Source organism: Dysidea avara, chromosome 4 (genome assembly GCF_963678975.1).
Source record: "Dysidea avara chromosome 4, odDysAvar1.4, whole genome shotgun sequence".
NCBI classification, from domain to species: domain Eukaryota; kingdom Metazoa; phylum Porifera; class Demospongiae; order Dictyoceratida; family Dysideidae; genus Dysidea; species Dysidea avara.
This window is the reverse complement of record NC_089275.1, coordinates 23,357,429-23,377,715: the sequence shown is the minus strand read 5'-3', so window position 1 is coordinate 23,377,715 and position 20,287 is coordinate 23,357,429. Positions and strand designations below refer to the sequence as shown.

Sequence of the window (20,287 nt, the reverse complement as noted above, 5' to 3'; positions counted from 1 at the left end):
AGCAGCTGATGACCAATTTTGGAATATATTACTGACTTGTTTTGTGGTTCTCACCTACATTGTTGACATAACAATTTTTATTGCTAGGAGACATATAAACTAGGAGGGACTAATGGTTATAGCATAATGGTAAAACAAGTTACACAACAGCAAAGGAAATTTTATAAACTAGCAGTGATTGGATAGTTGATAGATAAAAGTAGAAGACAATTAAGAGTTTTTCCAGTCCTGATTGTTTGAGAATAAGCACATTAGCTGCTATAAGCATGAAAAAAGCAAGACAGACTAAAGTTTAACACAAGGTTTATGATGTAAACTCATTGTGCACCTACCAATGTGTTACCCCACCACCCCCCTTGGATGTAAAGCCTGTAAGTGGGGCTTTACAAGGCGAATTGACATGAAACTGCTGCTTCACTATGGGGCATTTGACAATCATTCATTAAACAACCAAGTATTTTTTCTACGTTATGTAAAATCCCCCATGTTGCAACTGGAGCCAATGGTGGGGATTTGACACAATAGGTTTGTCCTACCATGGGGCATTTAACATTCGGTTATGCCCACTATAGCCCTATATATGCCCGAAGGGGGGGGTAGTGGGGCAATACATTGATATGTGCATTATAATATGGTGCATCTACTGGGGTAAGTAAATTAAACCTGTACCTTGCGGGCCTAAGCATGTTCCTCTCCTGCTTTGAAAAATAATCTTTTATTGCCTGCCCCTAACTGGAGTTTGCCTGACACCTTCAACATCACAAAAAGCTATCTAAAATGGTTAATTTAGCTTTGACCATTGGCAAACTACAACGCTCAACAATTATATCAGAGTATACATAACTCTATATATCTGCCCAGTTACTATATAGTAGGGTCCATGGTTGTCTCAGATCTGCTTATATTATTATCACATCAATCAATCGATGCATAGTAATTATGGCCTACTGGTATGTACGCATTGAGCTGAGTCCTCAAAAATATTAACTCATTTGTAGTATTGACTTACCCGCTAATCATTCAAATTCCTCACACATTATTTATAGCCAAAGTTTTCACCATACATTATATGAAGCCATAAAAGTATATAGCCTATTAACCTTTTTTCTGAACTGTTGGTGGATCCACTTGTTTGCTCTTGACATCTTTGTTGTCATCACCAACCATCTTGGTTGGTTGAAACGTTGAGAAAATATCCTCTTTCATTTTTAGCTGTTTTCTCAGGGTTCAGCTCAACTTGTTCGCAGTCTGACCCATGCAGCTAGAACAAGCCAGCTACGAGGCTCTGGCAAGGGGGTGTCACGTCGGCTCACGCTGTAGATAGATCTGCGACCGCGGTCAAAGTCTTGACCAGCGAAATTTTCACCTTGACCTTTGACTTGCAGCATTTATCATCTTTGACCTGTGACTTGAGCATTTCTTGTCAAACGTTTGACCTCCAATTATTTCTCTATTTTCCTAATACGCACCTGTGCTTGTAACCTAGTATAATACTTTCTTAGTGCATGGCATACTTTCTTTCTTAGTGAGGCAGTGTCTCCTATGTAATATAATACCTAACTGTATGTTCTCTAGTCAACAAAAAGTAGTGATATCCTATGCCAAAAACAGCCCAGCTGTAAAAAAAGGCGAGGCCAAGAATGCACAAGTACATGTTCATGGAGTAACCAAAAGACATGATATTAAAATCTGGCCAAGAAAGCATTTACAGTATAGGCACTTTTGTGCATTCATTTTCTATATGCAGTGCAAAAAGATGGCCAAGTAGAAACTAATTGTAAATTTTTAGTTAAATTAATTTTGGTAACAATGCAATGTAATATCTTTAATCATCTCAGTAGTATTGTTTATATTGCAAGCACACATGTACAGCTAGCTGGATGTGATAATGTGAAGCATATAGAAAACGAATGCACAAAAGTGCCTATACTGTAAATGTTTTCTTGGCCAGATTTTGATATCATGTCTTGGTTACTCCATGAACATGTACTTGTGCATTCTTGGCCTCGCCTTTTTTACAGCTGGGCTGTTTTTGGCACAGTTAATACTTTACTAGAGCAGTCAGCAGACACTAAAATGACAAACGTTTGTATGAACATTCATGTATCACAATTTGAAACACAACTGCAGCACCATTCGAGTCAATTTATCCAGTTTAAAGAAATCTCACTACTTTTTTAGTACTGGTGCTATGCCTCTGAATGTATGTACAGAGTGGTGTGTACTATGACTACTAGAGTTGCAACAATGTAGTTTTTGAGTGTATGTTCTATTGTCTGCACTGCATCACGATATGGCGACCATTGTTGGGATACCATGTTACACAATATTATTACCCTTGTCCTTTGTGGTAACTAAGTAATATAATGAAATAAACTAGTAGTTAGGCCTGAGTCAAATATGCTCAAAATTTTGCCCAAAATGCTTTCAGGAATTTCCCAAAATTTTCACCTATTATGCTCTTCAATGTTCCCATTATGTTTGGATTATGCCCCTAGGTTAGCAACATTTCTAGCAATTATCTTGGAACATTTTAAATCAGTGTATGCTCTATTAGAGTATTTCACTACAAAGTGACTATTCTATTAGAGAGTATCAATCACGTACAATGTATTTGATATGCTAGCTTGCAGCTAGCATTATGCTGGCATAGCACTCCAGCCTATATCATGCTTTTTATTTGCTGGCATATTTGACGTAAACGTACTAGTAATATAACTCAAGTTACTTTACCTACGAATTTAATGCATTACCTAAGTGATGAATTTACGGACTAGAATATTAAGTAATTTTATTACTACGATTAACAAAGTTACTAATCCACTTAGCCACAACAAACTAATGAAGCAGTAGCAAAGCTCACTTTGAACTAATGAATGAAGTTTACTGACCAGAAAATACTGTTACTTTCTCTTGAATACAATTATATCCAAGATTTACACATTGTCCAACAACACGATCATGTCATGTGATAAGATGGTAGTCAGTTATGCATGTGACAGCTTAAGGCTGCACACACAAAGTAATATAATAACATAATATTATAGTTACTTTATTTTATGAGTAATATGTATTTGTAACTAAACAGTTTTTGATAGTAATGAGTTACTTTTAAAAATCACCACTAATGGTGATATATTACACACAACAAAGTGGAGTATAAACACAGGTGTAATATGTGAACGTCTCACCTAAAACCCGACTGGTTCGCACAAGCATGCATATTGAGAAAATCAAAATTTAAATTTATTTTTTTGTAAAATTACACATGCTAAAAAGAAAAAATACGCAAGTTTTTATCAAGCCATTACTTGAAGAAAGAAAACTCAAATCGATTAACAATGCACCATCTTATTCGCCTGCTCATGGAGAGTTCGAAAATCTTTGTTTCATTTCTGTAGCCCCAATGGTATGCATGCCGTGTGCATTTGTTTACGATGATGTAGATGTAAGCGAGACTGTCGTCATTTCTTCAGCTAAACTGCCTTCATACCCACATGTGTAAGTGACAACAGGGCTAACACTATACCTTGAATGATTTACTAATCCATGGTGAACGTTTTTAAGCCAAATTGCAACATTGTAGACTAATCCAACCGGAAGTTATGGCTGCAAATGTAAGCACCTGTAGTTTATTTATAATAGTAATTATCTTGCTCTTCCTACTTTCTAGCACTATAATTCTAAAACTACTCACCACAGAAGGCTGAAACTTTGGTGATCCATTCCTTGGATACTGCAGATAATGCTGAGAAAAAAAATTTGCGAACAAGTCGGGTTTTTGCTGAGACAGTCACATATATCATTTGACTTCGTATCAATGCAGTATTGTGGCCTCAATGTATCACCTCTATTATCAATATATTATTATACATAGCCACCTGTATTATGCACCAATGCTATTTATTATTTAGGGTTGGATACAGAGTATGTATCATTTGATGCAAGGAAATATCTGATGGAGCGATGTCCAGGAAATGAATTTGAAAGATCCGATAAACGTATCCATACTCACTGGAGTTTGGTTAAGGTGCACAATTTCTATGAAGAGTTCCACAACAAATGGGACAATTCTACTGCTACTCTACTGGAATTTGGCTCAGGTCCCTACATCCATACTTTGATCAGTGCAGCACCTTATGTCGGTCAAATATACCACACTGATTACTTGGAGAAATGTCGCAGAGAGGCTCTGATGTGGAAGAACAAAGATCATGATGCTTATAACTGGACTCCCTATTTTAAGTATATTGTGAACACATTGGAGGGCATAAATGGTAGTAATGCTGTGGCAGAAAGGGAAGAATTACTACGCAACAAGCTGAAAGATTCCTTGTTTGTTGACATGAGGTCTAGTAATATGCTTCTAGGGTACTCGGGAAAATTTGACATAATCTATAGTGGGTTTTGTATTGAAGGTATTGCTCCTTCACTTCAAGAGTACAGAGCTATCATGAAAAGAGTTTATAACATGCTCAACCCAAATGGCTTTTTGCTAATGCTAACAAGTGAAGGATGCACATGGTATACAGTCAATGGAGTGGTCTACCCAACATATCCCTTCCATATTAATGATGTTCTGTCTACTCTAAATGAATTAGGGTTTACACTGTGTTATGTAGAAAATGTCAAAAAATATTATGAAGATGGCATCACATATTATAATGACAAGAAGTACTATGGTTGCTATGTTGCTCAAAAGGCTTAAAGTATTACAAAAGAACTTTTTAGTTTTTATCTGTAATTTAATTGTGTGATTCTTTTTAATTGTGTGATTTTTTTTGTGTGTGTTTGAGATATTTTCTTAGTTTATTGTGTGTGCAAAATCATATGAAATGACTGTTAGCTAGGTAAGGATTAGCTAAGTCTGCAACTTGTATAACTATAGCTATACATGCAGGGTGTAAGGTATTTAATACAGGTCTCTATAAATATGTACTATTAAAATCAAGACAGCAGTAAGTACAATTAATTTACTGTAATTGCATGGCTTCAGGTGTAACTATGCGCAAGAACAAATTGCATGTTTGAAGCACCAGCAGGACTGAATTCAAAACAAGCTTAATAAAGCACAAGCTCTCAGAACTTCAAGAATTATAGACTATTCATAATTTTGTCCCAGCAAACTAAAACAACTTGACCAATGTTTTTGATAATTTTTACACAGTAAGTCGAAGTATATAATTGGGACTGCATAGACAAAACAGAGTCCAGTGTTGCCCCATGCAGCGTCGCAATGAATCTCAGTAGCATCACTCAATTCAGTTGTCTTTTACACTGTCTGCCATTAAAGTGACTGGAGTATACCACAGCATGAACTCAAGCTAGGAGCTTGGTGATGATAATGCCCTAGAGATATCGTATTTGTTGAGTGAACCACAAGCAACCTAGCTATACGATTATTCTCAAAGGTGTATAGCGCTACACTGTATGGATAATGTTCTATTGGCTATGCTCTGTATTGTTACGGCACGACAGAGAACCAGCACTGAATGACGGGAAGACCTCCGAAACGCTGTTTGTAATCACCATCTATCAGTCCCTCCCCCAAAAAAGATATATATATACTTGCATGCACACTGACAAGATCGAGATACTCTAGTAGCGGGGCAGCAGTTCGGCAAACACTTTAATAGAACAGTCACCACACTGATGATAGACTGTCAGTATTAGCTAAATCCTTAGCTCCACACCCTGAGTGTGCCTGGCAAAAATTTGCACTTGCAGTACCAACTCATGGGTACACTAGCTACACTTAGCTATATGTAGTCTGTTAGGAATTTAATGCACTTGGTCATTTGTCATCATTTACTGGCAAATTGCCCTTGACCCCATGCGTGTGTAGAACATAATTTTTTTTTTAATATGCTGAAAGCTACTTTACATCAAAACCTCAAAATACTTTTAGCTAGCTTCCCATGCAGCTTTATTAGTCTGGCGGTGCCCTCTTCTTGGAGCTCACAGGTAAAGTTACAGTAAAATAATACATGCAATTCTACAATAGGTTTAGTTGTTCTGTAAAATTAATGCCAAACTGAACAAACTATAATAACAGGAATAATAATTTATAGCATAATTCTTCAGCCATAGTCTGTTCAATTCAGCAATAATTTTACAGAGCAATAAACCTATTGTAGAATTTTTATGTACTGATAATTTCATTGTGCCTTTTCCTGTGCCACGCGCTACCTACTACCCTTGCCAATCCCTGGATGTCCACCCTTGGAGTCTTCTCGATTCTTTTGCAACCGTGTTTTCTTCAGACGTGCATGCATGTAAAAAGCTAGTCTGTAAACTTGCAACTTCATTCTGGGACTCTTGAAGCTTTGCTTTTGCCTCTTGTAATGCCTGTTGCATAAGCCTGAGAACCTTCTCCAAGTTCTCTTCTCTGTGCTGAATTCATCACTGGGTGCCGGTGATGTGCGTGATGATCCTGTCATCAAAGATGGAACAGATGCCTCACGATAGTCAGCATTTCACATCAGGTTGGAACATGTAGGAATACTCCGTCAACATCCTGTATGTAACTCCTTCCTCAGAGTTAGTGGCCACAACTTGGACACTTGCAGGATCATGACCTAATTCCTGTAACTTTTCAGTTATCATGACTGTTAAGTCATTCCCAGTTGCTGAAGTTGGGAGTTCCAATGCTGTAGCAAGTACTTTCTTCTGTTAGTAGATTGGTAAGAAATGTATCATGGTAAAAGTGTATCGAATGTGAAGTATTATTGCTCTGTTTATGAGCATAATGGATTGTCTTACTTATGCAATGTTTCTTTTCTTTGCAGGCATACACGTCAAACCAAAAGCCCATATGTGCCAAAGCTTATGGGCTCCTGGTCAAGCTGATACTACTATCAAGCATTAAGCGGTGCTCGAGTCTCAAGGGTTATTCCCTACTACTATTGGTGCTATGGTGATCAGCTATTGATCAGCACTTTTATAGCTCTTTGTCTTTAAACTGGTTATGCTACAAATATCATTAATTTGGTACTATCAAGCGGTAATCCCTACTATTGTACATTGTTGGCTAATGGTGCAATGATGATTAGTTGTTCACCTCTAAAGGTGTTTATGATGACATCATGCTGTTGGAATTGAAGGCAACATCTAAAATCTGAGTACCATCAAACTCTAAGAGATGTTTATTGCATATGGTCATACAATAAACATCTCTTAGAGTTTGATGGTACTCAGATTTTAGAATTTGATACTGTCCCTGCACATAGGGCAGGTAACAATACTAGTATTTAATAAACACAAGTGACTAACCGGTACATGATCTTGTAAAGTGGTTGGAGCAATGGCTAACTAAACGAAACCGACATAGACTATACACATACATATCAAGCAAACTTCCTGTGAAGTCTGAAGTCCAGTATAGGGATGGGAACATCTCCTCCCTGGTTCAACTTTTTTGCTGATGACTGTGTAGTGTACAGAATGTTTAATACAGGACAAGACTCACTGTACCTTCAAAGAGACCTATATATATACCATCATTAACTGGAAGCAGTGCTAGCTTGGAATTATGCAACTGCAACACCAATATTTGGGCGTGAATCCATGCAGTGGTCACGTTATATTGTGCAAACTGAACAAGCTATAGGCTTCAAACTTTATTCACTGCCTATAAGTAAATGTCACAGTGATGTCAAGATAAATGCTTACCTCACTATCGTAAGCCCGCTATATTAGAATATGCAGCCAGTGTCTGGGATCAATATTATGGATATTTAGTAAGCAAATTGAACATCGTGCTGGTGTTTTCAGACTATAACTAACTTATAGGATGGCCAACTCACCAGACACTGGCTGCATATTCTAATATAGTGGGCTTACAATAGTAAAACCGAACAAGCTAGGCTTTAAATTTTATTCACTGTAACCTATGATTGTCACAGTGCATGATGTCAAGATAAATCCACTGCATGGATTCATTCCCAAATATTAAGGGTGTTGTAGTTGCATAATTCCAGGCTAGCATTGCTTCCAGTTAATGATGGTATATAGGTCTCTTTGAAGGTGCCGGCAATGAGTCTTGTTCTGTATTAAACATTCTGTACACTACACATGCAGTCATCAGCAAAAAAGTTGAAATGTGGAGATGTTCCCATCCCAATACTGGACTTCAGATTTCACAGGAAACTTGCTTGATAATATTATGTGTATGGTCTATGTCGGTTTCATTTAGTTAGCCATTGCTCCAACCACTTTACAAGATCATGCACCGGTTAGTCACTTGTGTTTATTAATTACTAGCATTGTTACCTACCCTATGTGCAGGGACAGTATCAAATACAATTTGTGCAGTTGATTCAATATTATACCTTGAGTTGGCCCAACTCAACAAGAGAGAAGATAATTGAATTAACTGCACAAATTGTACACCATCATATATACGCCAGCCATGGAATTACAGTCTACCAACACAATATTCAACCAGGCAACTACACCTTATTATTCCAGCTAGTATGAGCTCCACTATAAAGTACTAGAGAAGTATTTTCCCTGACACCATAAAAGAATGATGGACTGAACAATTTAGCTATCGGCAAATTGTTATTAAGAAGTATCTACTGAGAAGTTCCGGCACCACAAACTATTTAGTAACAATATCTAAAGCAACTGTATAATGTATACCTGTTTGTAATCACCATCTATCAGTCCCTCCCCCAAAAAGGATATATATATATACTTGTACACTGACAAGATCGAGATACTCTAATAGCGGGGCAGCAGTTCGACAAACACTTTAATAGAACAGTCACCACACTGCATGATGATAGACTGTCAATATTAGCTAAATCCTTAGCTCCACACCCGGAGTATGCCTGACGAAAATTTGAACCTGCAGTACCATACAACTCATGGGCCCACTAGCTACACTGATGTAGTCTGTTAGGAACTTATTGCACTTGGTCATTTGTCATCATATACTGGCAAATTGCCCTTGACCCCATGCGTGTGTAGAACATGATTTTTTAAATATCTACTTTACATCAAAACCTCAAAATACTTTTAGCTCAGTAGCTTCCCAGTTTTATTAGCCTGGCGGCGCCCTCTTCTTGGAGCTACCTACTACCCTTGCCAATCCCTGGATATCCACCCTTGGAGTCTTCTCGATTCTTTTGCAACCGTGTTTTCTTCGCACGTGCATGCATGTACTGCAAAAGCTAGTCTGGCGCTGGCTGCTCCTCTGCGAAAAAGCATAGATATTCACGACCCACAATCGAAATTGTGGCTAGTCTTTCTATTGCCATGGAAAATAATGAAAGTAACATGGAGAAGTACAAGAATCAATAACAGGCCAAAGAGACAATGAATATTTTGGATCTTCCCGTGGAGTTGTTAGTCTGCATACTATCATTTTTACCTACTACACGGGATAAGATAAAGATGCGATATGTTTCACAAAGACTACGACTTGTGAGCTAGTCTCGTGCCCAGACCCCACCCATTGCGTTGAATAGGGTCTGGTGACATTCGCAGGAGTTTTGGGCCCTACGCCATTTTTCTTTTCTGACCAATCGGACGCCTTGATTCAGGTACAACGCGATTTGATAGGCTGGAACTAGGAAAATGGCCGACTACAGCTATGGATACAAATGTGTAAACAATATGGCGGCGGGCCCAAAAACATAGCGTAAGTCACCAGACCTTATTCTGGGTGGGGTCTGGGCACGAGACTACTTGTGAGCGAGTCTCCATCATTATGGAGTGAGTTCGCGTGGCCATTTTATGACTATCGAGAGGAGCGTTCTGTAATGAACGTGTTGATGGTTTGCGGAGGTTATATAAAACGGTTAATCTTTCCTAATCACATTACCCCATCAATACTATTGGGCGGTATGCTGAATCATTGTGACAGGATTAAACATCTTAGTTTACCACTATAACTACCGTGGATTGTGAGGAACTTAGAATTGCTGTATTGCACATGAAACATTTAGAGAAATTAGAAGTTCGTTTAGTGGCTGATATCAAACTCCTACTGCAGATTGGTGGGTTAAAGGAACTCACAGTACATGTACCAAGAGAATGCCATCCATTATGTACTCCATGGGTGCAAGAGTGGATGAAAAATAGATTTATTCCGTATACTTTAAATGTGGTAACTGAAATGTTTGAGTATGATTCAGAAATAGATTTTTTAGAGTCACTGATACAACAGAACTTTACTCCACTAATAGGTTATACTTCATACTTTAAATTATATTACAATTTTTTAGTACCATTGAACTTATTCCCTTCTCTACCAGAGTTTCAACTGGAATTGTAATCTTGCCATTTGTGAAAGCTAGTAGCTTTGGAATCTTGGGCCTTGATGGAGAGAACTTGGTGTAGTCCGGTGCCTTATGTCAAAATTTTGGTAAAATCGTGACGCGGCGGACCAAAGCACCAAACTTGGTACACATATTCCTTAGCATGCATATAACCATTTTAGAAGGGGTGCCATCTCCTAACTACCTTGCACCCCGTAATAAAAGGCCAAAAAGGAGAGCAAGTGTCATAATAGGGTTTCCACTCAAAATAGGAAGGTGCTTCATTTTGTTGTTTCTGGAGATTTTCGCACAGATTTACCTTTAAGTTAAAGCAAACAAGTGCTAATTTGTTACTGGAATATTTGCAGTAGTTGCTATCAGCACAATTTTAACATGTGTACATATCAAAAAAGTGGTCACGTGACCAAAAATCCCTTCATATAGGATTTCACTGCAAAATAAGATTATGCCTCAGCTTTTTCGTTGTTTCTGATAATTTTCACACAGGTTTACCTTAAGATAAAACAAACAAGTGCTAATATATTATTAAACTGTCTATTACTTTCAATATCATTGCAGTTTTAACTGTAAATACCCAAAAAGTGGTCATGTGGCCAACAATCCCATTACAGCTATAAAGTATGTGCTATGACACTACAAGATGTAGAAGTCTTCATTATAAGGCAAGAAAATACACTAATTGTGACTTCGGTCACCCTACAATACAATGATTTTCTAATAAGCTGCCCACTTTAACTATTATGATATTTTTGGTCACGTGACCACTTTTTGTATGTTTTTGTGTGTTAAACTTATGCTGATACCCAACGCTACAAGCAATCCAATAATTAATTTGCACTTGTTTGCTTTATCTTAAAGGTCAGTCTGTCTGAAAATCACTAGAAACAACAAAAGGAAGCACCTTCTTATTTTGAGTTGGAAACCCTAGTCATAATCAGCTTAATTAGATGATTTGTTCACTTACACCTGTTTATCATGTTGTAAACATGTTAACAAGACTATTGGCAGCTGCTTGCTACTCAGCGCGTTTTTAAATTTGGTGGTCACTGAAGCTCAAGAAGTTTAAATAAAGGATTCCAGGTACCTTGACGGTTATTTAAAGTCTAAAAACACATTTAAATGCTATTTTGTAATTGACTAATCAAAGTTGTGATAATTGCTCTAATTAATGACCACCCTATACTTTTGTGTTGTACTTCTATAGCTGTGCTTATTTCTAGAATTGCACATAACAGTACCACACTGCTTTATGGAAAGCATAGATTGGAACTTGTGCATTATATGCAAAAAAGAGATGGCGATTTGAGGTGCCCTGTAGATAGCCATGTAGGCAATGGAATTGAAGTATATTCTAACTTCCTTGAAGTTGTTGAGAAGTTTTGCAAGTTTGATGCATTGCCAGTTGATATTAAGTATGAAGGTGAAAATCTTGCTGGATTGATGTATCAAAAAAAGAGCTAAGTGGCACAAATCATGCCATTTAAAGTTTTCATCATCAAAACTCACAAGAGTTGAGACTCGGCAGAAAAGAAAGCTTACCGAATGTGCATCTAATGATGACCAGAGAAGGTCAAAGCGCCATTTACCAGCCAGTAAAGAATGCTGCTTATTTTGTTCTCTGAAGTCTGGTGATAAACTACATCAATGTACAACTATGGAACTGGACCATGATCTTCGGAAAATGGCACAAGATTTACACGATACTTCATTAATAGCAAAGCTATCAGCTGGTGATCTAATAGCGATTGAAGCCAAGTACCACTACAATTGCCTTTCAGCTTATAAAAATTGCTATAGAAGTTTTATACGCCTGCAACACTCTAATGTTAAATGTGAAGAAAAGCAGCTATTGGCTAGAGCCTTTGCTGAGCTTGTGTGTTATATTGAAAATAAAATTGAGAATGATGAACATATTCTGAAGCTGTCCCAATTACATTGTATCTATGAGGAACGCCTACAAAATCTAGGAATTGGTAAAATGATTAATAAAACCAGGTTAAAAAGGCAATTACTAGATCATTTTTCTGAAACATGCCAGGAGCAATCTGACGGGGAAAACTGTTTGCTTGTTTTTAATGAAGGGCTAACGAAAGTTCTTAAAGAAGCAACAACTGCTAGAGATTTTGAAGCTGAGGCATTTTTAATGACTAAACTGGTTAAAATTATGAGACAAGAAATTTTTGAATGGGATTCATTTCAATTTTCAGGTAATTTTCCACCTAAATGCCAAGAAAGCTCAGTGCTTACTATTCTCCATAGTTTTATGTCCATGCTGCTTAATGGGCCTCATGTGCAGGATTAACATGATCAAGAATCACAGGCTTCTCTCACATTATCTCAATTGGTGTGTTTTAATTCCAAGTTTAGAGGCAGAAGATCCTCTACTGAAAACACTCGCCACTTCAAAGACAGAGAAACTCCGCTACCTCTTTATATAGGTTTGAACATTCATACTCAAACAAGAAGCAAGATACTTCTAAACCATCTCCACAAATTAGGCATCAGTGTGAGTTATAAACGTGTCATTGAGGTGGAGAATTCCTTAGCCAGTGCATTGTGCACAAGATTTGAAGATGATGATGTAGTGTGTCCATCTCAACTGCGCAAGAATCTATTTACTGTTGGAACACTGGATAACATTGATCACAACTTAACATCCACCACAGCTCAAGGTTCCTTTCATGGAACTGGAATAAGTGTTTTTCAGTTCCAATTGTTCATAACTCTGGGATTTGTAGAGATCCAATTGTGATAGTACCTGACAAAAGTGTAACCGATTATTCTTTGCCAGGAAGTTACACTAATGTACCAGCTGTCACCTGTAAAGTGAAGGAATTAGTTTTGCCTCTGGCCAAATGTTCTGATTTTAATGGCCACTTGGAAGAAGCTAAAGCAGAAGAAATGAAATGGATTGAAAATGCTGTACAATTGCTAGCAAAGAATAAGTTTGAAGATGGTGATAGTGTTTCCTGGGCTGCATTTCATGCAGCAACTCAGTCAGATCCTGTAGATCCTATTTCAGTGATAGCACTTTTACCATTGTTTCCTGAGAAATCTGCAACTATTGCCATGGTCAAACATGGCATGGAATACCTGAGAAAAATCACCAATTACCTCAACCCAGGTCAGACTCCGGTTATGGCTTTTGATCAGCCACTGTTTGCTCTAGCTAAATATGTTCAGTGGTCTTGGCCACAGTCTCTTGGAGAACAGTGCTTTGTAGTTATGCTTGGAGGACTTCACATAGAAATGGCCCTGTGGAGTACTGTTGGTGATTTTCTTGATCAGTCTGGTTGGACAACTGCCTTGTGTGAAGCTGGAGTAGCAACAGCTGGAGTAGCAGATTCCTTCTTAAAGATGTCACACCTTACTAGGACTAGATGCAGTCATCAAATCACAGCACTGGTTTTGAGTAAGCTTCAACAAGATGCAAGGAAGAGCACAATGAGATCTAAAACCACCGATGAACAGGTTTTATTTGAAGAATGGCGTCAGACAATGATAAGAAAGCACCCAACATTTCAGTATTGGGATATGATCCTTGAATTTGAGATCCTCGTCTTGATATTTGTTCGTTCTCATCGTGTAAATGGTTTTGAGGTGTATATAGAGTCCTTGGAAGCTCTAACACCATGGTTTTTTGCTCTAGATCATATCAATTATGCTCGCTGGGTTCCTATTCACCTTAGAGACATAAAGTCACTTTCAAGTGATGTCAAGGATGACTTTCTAAGTTGTTGGGTACTTAGAAAAACCCATAACAAATTCTCTTGTATTCCAATAGACCAAGCTCATGAGCAGAATAATGAGCTGGTAAAGGGAAGTGGTGGAGCAGTTGGATTAACAGAAAACCCTAAGGCTTTTAGAAGGTGGATGGTAGCTGGACCAGAGCAAGCTAGACTTTTGACTGAATTTGAAGGTCAGTTTATGGCTCAGGAAAATGCACAAGGGAAACATCATGAGCAAAGTCTGTCTGTACAAGATCTCTTTAAAATGCATTCAAATAGCCTGTATGAAACTATCACGAGCATGGGTAATCCTTTTATAGATGATTGTCCTGAACTGTTAGCTTTGGATTCTCGTAACTGTGCTGCTGATAGTGTAGTTACAACAGTGCAGACAATTCAGTCAGTTGGAAACACTCAATATCAGAAATATGTCAGTGATGTCATCAATACCAGGTCTGTTTCAATCCATCAGCCCATAAAGAGAAATTCTTTACCGTTGTTGAAGAGACAGTCTTCTAAAGTTACCACTAAAAACTCACAAAAGATGGCTAGTTTGAGAAGTGATTGTGATCTGTTTAGCCACCTTTGTATTGCAAGCAAGTTTCGTGATGGTAATTTAGACGACTTCTTTTCACATGAGAATCACCCATGGCCTCCTTCCATTTCAGAACATGGAAAGCTCCGTCTACCAAATAAAAAGTCAGACTTACTTAGTTGCTTGGGTGAATCTACTATGGAGGCTCCAATGATTTTTCATGCAAAGATTTTTGATGGCCCTGCCATAGTCCATTCCCTGTCAACCAAGCAAGCCAGCACATTTGAGAAGTACGGAGATGAAGTATTCTTACCTTGGACAAACCAGCAGCTTTCTAATTGTGACAGAATTGATATCATATGGGACCGATATGTAGCTGGCAGTCTAAAAGACTCAACTAGAGAGAAAAGAGGTAAAGGCATAAGGCGAAAGGTTCAAGCCCAGGCAAAGCTCCCTACCAACTTCTCAGATTTTCTCAGAGATACTGCAAACAAGTGCGAGTTATTTGATTTTTGACACAGAAGGTGTCTATGCATGACTACCCCAGTGGCAAGCAAGTCTACATTACTTCAGGTTAGTATAGTAGGTGTTAGCTACACACATTAGTCACGTAACCTTTCTTGTAGGCAGAGTTGGGGGTAACTAGTTACTTTTGTAACTAAGTTACGTAACTGATTACTTTTAAAGTAACTAGTAATATAACTAGTTACTTGCTTTGTAACTTGTAACTAGGAGTAATTATCTAAAAAGTAACTAAGTTACAATAGTAACTAGTTACAATAGTTACATTGTAGCTATAATTAATTATGCTTTAAAAGCAAGAGCACTTCAATTTTTGTGTCATATATGCTACAGACACATTAAGTAGACAGATTCTGTGTACTGATTCAGCTTGAGTAACAGATGTAGCAATATTTAGAATTGACCTGAAATAGCCACAGAATTATTATTTTAAGTGTACTTATGTAATGAATCCCTTAATGATGCACATCTGAGCAAAATTCATGTTACAAAAGCTAAAAACAAGTCATAATTTGTACTATGAAAGTAACTAGTAACTAGAGTACTTAGTTACCTTTTGAAAAGTAACTGTAACTGTAACTAAGTTACATGGGATAACAGTAACGTGTAACTAGTAACTAGTTACTTTTCTGAAGTAACTACCCCAACTCTGCTTGTAGGTAACACAGTAATTTGCAAGGGAACTGACCAGCCTATGCAGTGTTGCCATCAGGAAGAAGCCGACACAAAAATATGTGTACATGTCAATGATGCTCTCAAAAAGGGGCTCGCAACATCTTAGTCAGTACAGTAGATACAGATGTTGTTGTGTTGCTAGTAAGCATTTACTGTCAACTCCACAGTGCTTTCTCTGATTTTAATATATGGATGGGGTTTGGAGCTGGCAATCATTTCAGATATTATGACATCAATTCTATTTGCCAAAATTTTGGTGTGCAAACATGCCAAGCTTTGCCTTACTTCCATGCTTTTACAGGGTGTGATACCACCTCACAATTCCTTGGAAAAGGAAAGAAATCAGCCTGGGAATCCTGTAAAGCTTATCCAGATGCTTTTAAAGCATTCATGTTTGCTACAGATCATCCATTTCAGCTGCTAGAGCTGGAGTCTTTTGAAATGGAAATCCTGGAGAGATATGTGTGTGTTTTATATGATAAAACTACATCACTAAGTTCTGTGAATGAGCTAAGAAAAGAGCTTTTTTGCAAAAGAAGTAAGACAATGGAAGCGATTCCTCCAACGCAGGTAAGAATATAATGCATATTTAAATTTTTTCTCATTTTTGCCTTTTCGTATAGTGTGCTCTTCTACAACATGCTAAAAGAGCTTTGTATCAGGAAAGTATCTGGACAACATGCCTGCAGTCCCAGGGGCGGATCCAGACTTATGGAAAGGGGGGGTCAAAAATGAACTGAGCACTATCTGGTTTGATAAGGTGAGACCAAAAAAAAATAATAATGAAAATAAAAAAGGTCACAGCCAGCTAGCAATAGCTGCCCACCTCACCAACCATGCATTTATAGCTGATAAAGTACATAAAAATCCTTAAATAGCTCACTACACACTGTTCTAGTACTGTGACTGCTTTATTAGAGTGGCTGCTCTATTAGAGTATCTCGATCTTGGTATACTAAAAATTTTTGAAGGGGGTTAAGAGCCCCCTTTGACCCCACCCCTGTATCCGCCCCTGTGCAGTCCCACAGAACAATACCATCTCCAGAAGGATTTGGGTGGAAAAAGGTAGATGAAGTTTCTTGGGTACCAGTTTGGACATTACTTCCAGAAGTGGCTAAAGCTAGCAGAGATCTTATTAAGTGTGGCTGTAAGGCTGAGCCTCTGTGCTCTAGAAAGTGCAAATGTCAAGAAGCAGGCCTCCCCTGCACAGCTCTTTGCCATTGCAGTGGAAAATGTGCATGAGATGTCTTGTAGAAAAGAGAACAGCCACTTTTATATATAACTGTCAATATTTTAATTTTAGCGATTTTTAATTTTCGCTGGTAGTTAAAGTAATTGTTACTCTCTCTATGTTTCAGTTGAAATCATAACTGTGTAGGTAAGCTACTTAACTGACTACTGTGGACTACTCCATGACATAAAACATTTAGCAATATTTTTATGTATGAGAAATTGAATAGGTATATATAGCGGGTTTAATTTTCGCGGTTTGATAAAGTTGGGTACCGTACCAAGGGGTGCAGGGTGATTTGGAAGTGGCACCCCTTCTGAAATTATTTGGTATATCTAAAGGAGTCACTGTGCAAAATTTGGTTCTTTGGTCCACTGTGTCACGATCAAAACCATAAGGCACCAGACTAGTGGTAACAGATTCTATTTGCAATGGTATACAAAGCCGAACTTGAATCACATACTGCGTATTTTGCTTTTAATCATGCAAACAATGTCTTGATTAGCAATGTAGTTAATTCTCTTAGTTGTGTTATTGAATTTAATTTTGCATATTCTGAGGTGGTCCATTCTGGTCACTTGGAACAACTAGCCATTGCATGTCCCAATCTTCAACGTCTAAACTTACAAGGGAATTATAGGTGTTTGAAAAGTCTTAAAGGTCTTCATGCACTAGGATCTCACTGCCGTGATTTATGTGGACTGAACTTTAAGTATATTCAAATCAGTGATATAGAAGATCATTTGGAATTGTGGAAGATATTGAGTGATATGAAGTTAACATATCTAGTGATAGAGGTGTGTGTTTTCCAGCCAGTAATTGACAGTAACGGTCGTGATGCATATGAGAGTCAACTGATTGGTTTGTATCAGAAATGTTCCAGTTTGGAAGCACTACAGTTCGAGTCGTTCTATAATGATGATATCTGTGATGTGTGCCCAAAAGTTGAAGTGGGATGGTCCTTTTTGTTATCACATTTTCCGGTGCTCAAGTATTGTAAGCTTCATGGAAATGACTCTAATCTTGTGCAGGACATTCTGAGTGGTTGCAAGGGGCTTTGTATTTTGTCATGTAGCTCCATGGAACATTTACTGATTTCATCAGTATTTACTACGAGTCTACAACAGTTGCGCATCTCTGCAGATGATTCCAATATACCTGACATCTTTATGGAAACTGTGTCAGCCCATGGTGGATTAGTACATGTTTTCTTGTCAGTACACTCGATCACTGTGGATGGCATCACTGGTCTCTTTGTAAATTCTCCAAGACTGTTGACCTTGAATATTTATTCAAGACACATTGTTGAAAGATATGAATGGAATAAAACAGTTGCAGTGTACAACTTGAAAGAGACCTTGCAGGAAATGTTTCCTAGTAGGAAATTGTTTGCAGTTGGTGGGTTTAAAGTGTACACATTACACTTTCAGTTTGTGCTTGGGACAGATTTTATGCCATTATGGCATGCATGATTATCATGGGTGATTCATAACGTAGTTGTTAAACTGTTAATTATAATTAACTGAATATCTGCATGTCTACTCCAGGATACTGATATTACTATATGAACATTTAACACACTTCAACTCACAGTGCTGCATGTTGTATATTGTATTTCTCTGATCACCCCTAGCTCATGTATGTACTGTATAGTTTTAAAAGGCTATCTAGATTAGTTCAATCTATGGTTCAGTCGTACTGTCTACCAAATTAAAGGCAACCCAATTCCAGTTCTGATGGGACATTCCCCACTAGATATAATAATTATATATATAGTTGTACAGATTTTTCCAAAACGATGGCAGTCTACAGCTATTTGTAATTAATTGTTACATTATTTTACAGTATGGTAGTACTGTATAGTAGGGCATACCTGCATGTTGTAGGGATCATAATGGTTTATACCTTTTCACAAAACATTTGACCAGAAACCAGCCTCACCATAAGTATCTTCATGGTACCTTGGCAGGTATATAATCAAGCCTGACATGCAGATGCTATTTGGAATTATACTGTATACAATGCATTCATCATGACCATACGATACCTGTCCTCCACTAAGTCCCTTCTTTTCGATTTTCCATTTTTAAAAGTTTTTAGTGCAAGGTGTTGATTCATGGTAGTACAACAATGGCTTCATGTTCTTGGTGTTGAGAATTGTCCATAGTTATCATGCCACACCTAGGCCTCTGATAGTCAGGAGTAAGCAAATTCTTTTTAGGTCATAGCTTTACATAATTATTGCAATTGTTCTCTGTGTATAAGACAGTGTAACAGGTATAACATAGTTGAAAACATTGTGTAGGCCTGCGTCAAATATGCTAGCATAATAGGATGGAGTGCTATGCCAGCATAATGCTCTCATATTAGGTGGATATTTCAAACTATATGGAGCTTGATTCCTTGAAGATAGATTGATGCTCTCTAAAGCAGTCAGTGAAAAACCGATACTCTCTAATAGAACAGTCATGCACTGTGTAGTGAAATACTCTAATGAAGCATTCACTGAATAAAATGATCCAAGGTTATTGCAAGAAATGCTGTTAGCATAACAAGAGCACTAAAGAGCATAGGTGAAAGTTTTGGGAAATTCATGAAAGCATTTTGGGCAAATTTTAGAGCATATTTGACTCAGGCTTAGTATGCAGCTATGTGGAATGATAAAGTACTTTAACAAGGGGGATCATCACCTGAAGCACAAATTTAATTCCTACACTTTATCTGGCCATATATAGTAGTAGTGAACCAACATGTCTGTAAGATATAGGGAATAAATTTGTACTTGAAGGTATATTACAATAGTGTATGCTACCTCTTTACTTATCACTATTTTTAACACTTTTGTCAGCCATGTGAGCAGTCAAACATCCTAATAGATCGGTCATACACACCTATTAACTTGTTAATTCCTACACTTGTTATGACATGTGAGCCTCGTATAAATTGAGTCAAGAAAAGCAGATTGAGTACTACTGAACTAAGCCAAATTTGCTATATTTATATAGTTGAAGAATCATTAACAACTACAAAATTACTAATGTGTCAGAATTAATATAGCTGTATACAGTTGTTGATATACATGCAAGGCCTGGCAGCTGGGGCCACATTGTGATGGAACTTTAAGTCGGTGCAAGAAACACAAGTTAGAATTTGCAAAGATGATTAAACACATGTAGTTCAGTGAAGAGCAGCTTGTGATCTATACAAGTATACTATATACTGTTTTAAAAACTGTCAATTCAGTCATACTTGACTATATATATAATTACATTGAGATACATTATCACAATACAAGAACAAACGGACATAC

General features: G+C 37.6%; 1 protein-coding gene across 2 annotated transcripts in view; it reads left to right on the top strand.

Annotated features, from left to right (window-relative positions):
- The window catches only part of LOC136253192 (nicotinamide N-methyltransferase-like), a 35,492-nt gene extending 30,677 nt beyond the window's left edge, over positions 1–4,815 (top strand). For both annotated transcript variants that reach the window (XR_010699999.1, XM_066045820.1), the window contains exon 2: positions 3,915–4,815. Coding sequence is in view for 1 of the 2 variants with exons in the window: in XM_066045820.1 (XP_065901892.1) it covers positions 3,915–4,708 (794 nt within the window). In the remaining variant the exon portion in view is untranslated. The remainder of the gene's footprint in view (positions 1–3,914) is intronic.
- Positions 4,816–20,287: the final 15,472 nt, after the last annotated feature.